The 7,054-nt window shown below is 31.3% G+C and overlaps 2 protein-coding genes and 1 non-coding gene across 3 annotated transcripts; 1 reads left to right on the top strand and 2 right to left on the bottom strand.

Annotated features, from left to right (window-relative positions):
• Positions 1-1,297, top strand: LOC115716646 (uncharacterized protein At3g28850). The gene has a single exon (XM_030645493.2). The coding sequence runs from the start codon at positions 1-3 to the stop codon at positions 1,066-1,068; it is 1,068 nt and encodes a 355-aa protein (XP_030501353.2). The 3' UTR covers positions 1,069-1,297.
• Positions 1,298-1,466: 169 nt separating this feature from the next.
• TRNAC-GCA (transfer RNA cysteine (anticodon GCA)) lies at positions 1,467-1,538 on the bottom strand. Its single transcript has one exon. It is a non-coding gene; the product is annotated as a tRNA-Cys (tRNA).
• A 2,359-nt stretch (positions 1,539-3,897) lies between these two features.
• On the bottom strand, positions 3,898-6,335 carry LOC115717122 (DCD domain-containing protein NRP-B). The gene is made up of 5 exons (XM_030646067.2): positions 5,318-6,335; positions 5,124-5,224; positions 4,758-4,841; positions 4,507-4,617; positions 3,898-4,413 (listed from the first exon to the last, which is right to left on the bottom strand). The coding sequence occupies exons 1-5, from the start codon at positions 6,069-6,071 to the stop codon at positions 4,372-4,374; spliced, it is 1,092 nt and encodes a 363-aa protein (XP_030501927.2). The 5' UTR covers positions 6,072-6,335; the 3' UTR covers positions 3,898-4,371.
• Positions 6,336-7,054: the final 719 nt, after the last annotated feature.

Here is a 7,054-nt window from a genome sequence, read left to right as displayed (position 1 = left end):
ATGGGTTGCACTTCCTCCAAACGAGTCGACGCCGCCGTAGTCGACGTCTACCGCCCGGCGCCGACGAGTTTCGCCGTCTTTGATATCAACTCAATCCACGAGCCATGGATCGTTGTGGACTCAAATACCAATCAAGAAAAGCCCACTCACGTCCCGGCCCAAATACTCGACAAGCTCAGCTCATTAGAAGCCGCCGAACAGCCAGCGCCGCCGCAATCATGGGATGAAGTTAGTAAAGCCTTACAAGATTTAAAGCCCACTCTTCAGCCCAAATCAGAAGAAAAGCCCAGCCCAATTAAAAAAACCCCAAGTCCAATTGCCAAAAAGCCCAATAACCTCCCCAACAGTAAATCCTTCCACACACTCGAAGAACTCGACGCCAAGCTCTCCCCCAAACCAAAACCCGAATCAAAATCAAAAACCGAACTCCGGCCGATTCCCAGCATCGTCGTTGGTTCCGGCGATATAGTAAAGCCGGTGACGGAGAATCCGTTTATACTGAGAGACAGATTGGAGAAAGAGAAAGAAGGGAAACAAGCCCAGATCGAGAAAATCTTAGCCATCAAACGAGACCCACTGAACGAGTTCCCGGAAAAGTGTCCGCCGGGAGGTTCAGAATCGGTGGTGATATATACGACGTCGTTGCAAGGAGTGAGAAGGACTTACGAGGATTGTAATAGGGTAAGGGCAATATTGGAATTACACAGGGTTGCTTACGACGAGCGTGACGTGGCATTACACGGTGGATTCTTGGGTGAGCTTAAGGAGTTGTTATTAGGTGATGATGACGTTGGAGTGCCTAGGGTTTTCGTTAAGGGAAGGTATGTGGGTGGGGCCCACGAGATTGAGGAGCTTAATGATTCGGGTCGGTTGGGTCGGATTATTAGTCGGGTCGGGTTGGAGAGAGGTGTTGGGAGACTCGGGTGCTCCGGATGTGGTGGGGCCCGGTTCGTGCCGTGTTGGGAGTGTGGAGGGAGTTGTAAGGTGGTGGCGGGTGTAGGTGGGGATAAGGTGAGGTGCTCTAAGTGTAATGAGAATGGTTTGGTTCATTGTCCAACTTGTCTTTGAGTTTTTTTTTTGGGTATATATCAAATTGGAAGTTGTAAAAATGGTATGTGACACGTGTCATAAATGTTGGGAAAGAGAAGATTTTGGATTTTGATGTTTGTATTTGTGGTGGGTTTTTTTTCTATTTAAAAAAAAAAAAGAAATAGAAAGTAGAAACCACATGTAGTGTGGAGTTTGATTGTAAAAAAATATGGTTTGCATAATAAACAAAAAAAACTTTTGTTTTCCATTTTGAGAAATTGATTTTAGTATGTGTAAGTAAATAGAATGAAATAAACAAAAGAGACCGAGCTTATTTATTATTATACAACCAAAATTCTAGAAATCAAAATAGTTTTAAAGATGTTTCAAAAAAAAAAAAATAGTTTTAAATAATTAAAATTAAATATATTTAAAAAAGGGCCCAACCGGGTTCGAACCGGTGACCTCTTGATCTGCAGTCAAATGCTCTACCACTGAGCTATGGACCCATGTGTGATCGTAGTTACATAATTATCATTGAAGTTTAGTTAATCCATTAGGCCTTTGTTTTTGGGCTTCCAAAACTTACATAACAATATAATTGTTTTACCAATTTAGAATAACGTTGAAATTTAATGGGATAAATTGACTCTTTTATCAATTAACTAAAAATGAATGCATATTAAAATTTATCCACTTTTATACATTTACTACTCAATTTACCTTTACATATGTTACCTTAATTAATAGCTAGCAAGTATTTATATTGGAGAGGTATCACATTAATTGTAGGAAAGAGGAGAGACATAATTGATATAATAATTAGTAAAGAGGGCACAAAATTAATGAGTTTTAAGAAAGAAGTAAAAATGAGATGGACTACCTTGGGTATACCATCTAATTTCCTCAAATTTAATTAAGATCTTTTAATTAGATTTGGAAACCCACACAATACCTACAAGTTAATTTTTTTGATAATTAAAAGGTTTTAACATAAAAAGTGTATTTGATAAAATTTTCATAATAATTAAAATTTTACTAAATATAAACTTTTTTTATAAAATAAATATAATTAAGGATCTCAAAATTTACTTACAAAATATTTATAACATAATATATATAAATGTATCGTCTAATGACATAACTCATGACGTCCCAAATATCGTAACTCTCAAGGCTTAAATTACTGGATATGTACAATCTTCACCAAGGTCACTCGCTGTTGTTCAGTCTTGATTTTACCTTTATCTACATGTAACAACATAATTATGTGTGAGTCGAATAAATTAATAAAAAAAGTGTAATCATGAATATAGCAAACATACTTAATTTGTAACTAAGTGTTCATTCACTAAAATATCATGAGTTTAATAACCACATTTAATGTGAGTATTGAGATTTGAATGTCCGTACCTATAATATAAGTTTTTATTTTATAAAATGATATAATTTTTATGTTATTTTATGATATAAGTTTTGACTTGTTTGATATAATCTACCATTTTCAATATACAAGTTTTCAAATCTTTAAATTAACCAAGTGTTTTAATTGTCTTATTTTTTCGGCAATTATTATTCAAAAATATTATTTTTAAAATATGTAAATGATAATAATAAAAAATTAATACATATTACCAGTAACTTAATAATTAATATCATATTACAAGTTGTAATAAGTCGTCATGTAATAAGAGAAATGCTAAAGAACATTTATGATCCTTAACACTTTTATAAGGTGTAATATCACGATTGATATAACTCAATATCGAGTCCTACTTATTTTACTTAAATAAATATTATAAAAAATAAATAATTATAAAGTGATACTTTATTATGGTACTAAGCATAATGTGTGCATCATCCTCTTTTTGCAATAAAAACTATATTTTAATATATATTTTTTTTACCAACACATGATATTCACAAGAAATAAATTTTAGAATTATTGTAAGTAACAAAGATAGCCCTTAAAAGAATAATTCACAAAGTATCAAAACTCAACTAGTTCTTCAAGCCTGCCATTCTAGAGTACCATAAGTCAAAATCAGAAATAGTCAGTCAACAACTGCAATAGTCCATATAAAAATCGATATGAATTTCAATAACAAAATACCAATCCTTTTGAATCATTCAAATACACTAATACAAGCAATATCAACACATAAAATAATAATATGTTGAAAACGACAATGTAACCCCAAATTCACTATTTTATGAGTAAAGTCATAATAGTAGATGAACTCAACCAACTACATCTACATTCATCAAATTAGTCTTAAGCTAATTCCTATTTTCTCCTTAAAAAATTTGACATATATTAAATTGTTACTCTTAAATTTTTCAGACTATTAATTATTTTCCTTCAAACTTTTAAAATTGTTGAATTTGTACTTCTGTACAATTTTATTCCATTTTTTTAAAATTAGCGTCTATAGATAATTAAAATTTAAACCGAAACGGTCATAACAAATAATTATTTGCTAACATTGTTAATACATCAACCATACCAGTTAAATTCTGAGCAATAGCTTAATTATTCATATTTTAAGCCATAAAATTACAAGGTCTAAAAATAAAATAAAAATTAAGCCTATTAGTAACCCACAAAACTATTTCAAATGATCTCTAACTAAAATCGCCACATACATAACCTCACTCGGTAGAATTTTATTTAATTTAATAATTAATTATGTACCAAACTATACTACCAAAACTTTAATCCTATACTTGTAACATATACCAAATTGTACCACCAAACTTGTCAAAGTTCAAGGGTACTTCTCCAATCATCTTTACACTAAAAATTTCTAGATTAAAAAAGCTGTCACGAATCATGATCATCTAATAATATCAGAACAAATTTGATAATTATAAGAAAAACTTGCCTGTTTTTGATTTCAGATCAAACCCTTTTTCTCATACATAAAAGATAAAACAGCACATACTCACACTATTATTATTGTGAGTATTATTATTACTATTATTGTTCATAAACTTATATCTTAGTTTTTATCACTTAAATACTTATTTATACACACTGTAAAAAGAACCAAAAACAAAGAAAGAAAAGGAAAAAGAAAAAAGGTCAAGCCTTTGAAGATTATACAAACTTCATCATCACTATAGGGTGCACTTAGTTTTGATTTCACCACCCATAAAAACACAAACTTTTTCCTTCTCAAACTCTCTATACTTTCCCCATATACTGATTTTTAAACATAACTATATATAAATATTGCTGCAGTAGTAGATTTCCATTTCCTCAACTCTTCTTCTTCTTCTTCTTCTTCATCTTTTAACTAGTATTTGTATCTATAGTTCTTGTATATAATGTATTTCTGTTCAAGACTCTTGATCTTCAAATATATCCAAGAGAGAAAGTGCCTACAAAAAACATAAAAGCAAGAACAATCAGAATTGAACCCTTTAATTGCTCTATAAGTATTTTGATTAAGTGAATAACTATGGTGTTATTACCTCAGGCACGTTTAGTTCAAGGCGAAATTTAGGTCCATCATAGTGATGAAGAATTGGCCTGAAAGAATCCTCTTCAAGTGGTTCACAGATTTTCCTTGTAATAACTCGAACCTAAGTAATTAAAATGATAAGAGAGAAAACAAAAAGTTAAGCTTTATAAGAAAGAATCATTGAACAGAAATCCAGAATCATGTTCATTGATCAACAAAGATCATAATATAATAATGATATGTGTGTATATATATATATACCTGAGCAGGAAAACGTGATTCCCCAGCACATTTCTTGTCTTCCCAAGCAGTAGGATCAATGTTACTCCCACCAAAACTAGCAGCCTGTGTATACAAAATTCACAGTTCACAGTTATTAAATGGAGTGTTCTGTTAGCAAAATAAACTAGTATGATCGCAGAAACGACAATGAATTATACTGCAGCCATAAACCACCATAGATTTATACTGTGAAAGTGTTATTTATGAGGATTATATTACACTTAGCTAAGTTTTGGTAATTAGGTAAATGCTATGTTTATTGTAACAAGGCTATGTATAAAAGAAAGGCAATTAAATACTTGGTCAAAATCATATGTTCACAGCAAAATCTAAGTCAATACAAACCTCAAAAACTCCATGGAGTTGGTGTGTTGAGTAATTGTAGAGGAAAAGAGGTAACCCTGGTGTTATAGCACGAACTGAGTCCCTATAACGAGGAGGCAAACCTGTGTGAAACAAAATCAAATAATTATTATTAGACAACAACAAAAACCAATAATTGAAATCAAGATTGAAACTTTAAAACTATTAAAACATACCAAAAAGCTGTCTTTTGAGATTTTCCTGCATAGTATCATTGTTGCAGACAAAGATGTACCCACCAACGGTTTCATTTCTAGGCAGAGACTCAGATGGTGGAAGTGTCTTAAACCTCTTATCAGTACCAGTCTTACCTTCTTTATTATCATTATTACTATCACCACCACCACCACCATTGTTGTTGTTGTTATTCTTCTTGTTACTGTTCTTTTTCCCACTTTTAACACCAACATGATGATCATCATTTTTCTTATGATGACTCTTCAAACCCAAATTCATATTCATACCCATGTTCATATTCATACCAATATCATTATAAATGTTGTGATTCAAAGACTTTGAATAAATCCCTTTATTAAAAGCTCCATTAACCCCAATATTCTTCTGAGGAAGACCAAACCCATTGAAGTGCTCTGAATTAGCTTTTGGCTTATAATTGATGTTGTTGTTGTTGTTGTTGTTAGTGAACCCATTAAACTCAGACCCATTTTGCTTAAAACTGTTCCAACCATCGTTGTTGAAACCAGTTGAAACTGAAGAAGAAGAAGAAGAAGACCCATTTAGGGTTGATGGAGAATTGAGATCGCCGCCAACCCTAATATCAAAATTCCTTCTTTCTCCAGTCCTTTTTGTAGTTCCATAAGAGCTACCCCAGATCGAATCGTTGATTGAAAAATTAGCTAGGTTTGAAGTCTGGTGACGAAGCTGATCACTGAATTGAAGAAAGGACTGGTTATTGTTGTTGTTTTCCATCTTTAACGATGAAAATTGAGAAGACCCAACTCGAATTCAGTGTCAAAATCGAAAATTCGAATCTGGGTATTGTTGAAAATTGGAAAAGATTAGATCTTTAGTGAGTTTTTGTGTAAAAATGTTTTGGGGAAGAAGAAAGAGGAGGAGGAGAAGAGAGTGAGTTATTTTGAAAATGGGAAAGATGAATGGGATTAGGGAGTGTGTTAAATAAAGGGTTTTTTTGATACTAATTAAGAAAGAAAAAAAAATGAAAAGGGGGAAGAAATTTCGAGGAAGGAGAATGAGAATTGCGTGTGGATTTGTCAAAGGAGGATTATGAAAGTTGTGATATTTAGTCCAAATTGTCCCTAAAGTATTAGGTTATTAATGTTTGGTCCTTTGTTTGTTTTTACTTTACACTTACTACTGAACATTCTTTAATCACATTTGATTAATTATATTTTTGTCTTTTCAACTTTGTACTAAATCATATTTTATGAACTTTGAAGGTTATTAAAAATTTCTTTGAATTATTAAAATTGTTGGATTTAAGAATTTTTGTCTAATTTTAATAAAAAAAAAATCTAACATGAATCAAAATTCAGATGACATAATTTAGTATATGTCAAAATTTAAGCGGCATGATTTAGTAGATATCAAACTTGGAGAGTATAATTTAGTACATGCGTATTAATAAAATTGAATAAAATTTGACAAAAAATTTTAAATCTAACAATCACAATAGTTTAAAGAAATTTATTAAAATTTATAAGAGAGTTTAAAATATAACGATAATATAAATTTTTATACATTTCAACAATTACTATGATTATAGTCCATAAATTAGTAGTATTGACAAATCAACTTATAAAGTTCAATGTTTTCCATTTCACATGAATTTTAAGCTTTGCAATTGAAAGAGTTACAACTTGCTAATGAGATTTTGATATACATTAAAGTTAAACAATAAACTAATATAATAAAATACTCATGCTGCATGAACC

The sequence above is a fragment of the Cannabis sativa genome, chromosome 5 (assembly GCF_029168945.1).
Source record: "Cannabis sativa cultivar Pink pepper isolate KNU-18-1 chromosome 5, ASM2916894v1, whole genome shotgun sequence".
Classification (NCBI taxonomy): Eukaryota; Viridiplantae; Streptophyta; class Magnoliopsida; order Rosales; family Cannabaceae; genus Cannabis; species Cannabis sativa.
Note: the sequence above shows the minus strand (reverse complement) of the source record. Positions and strands in the feature narration are given on the sequence as shown.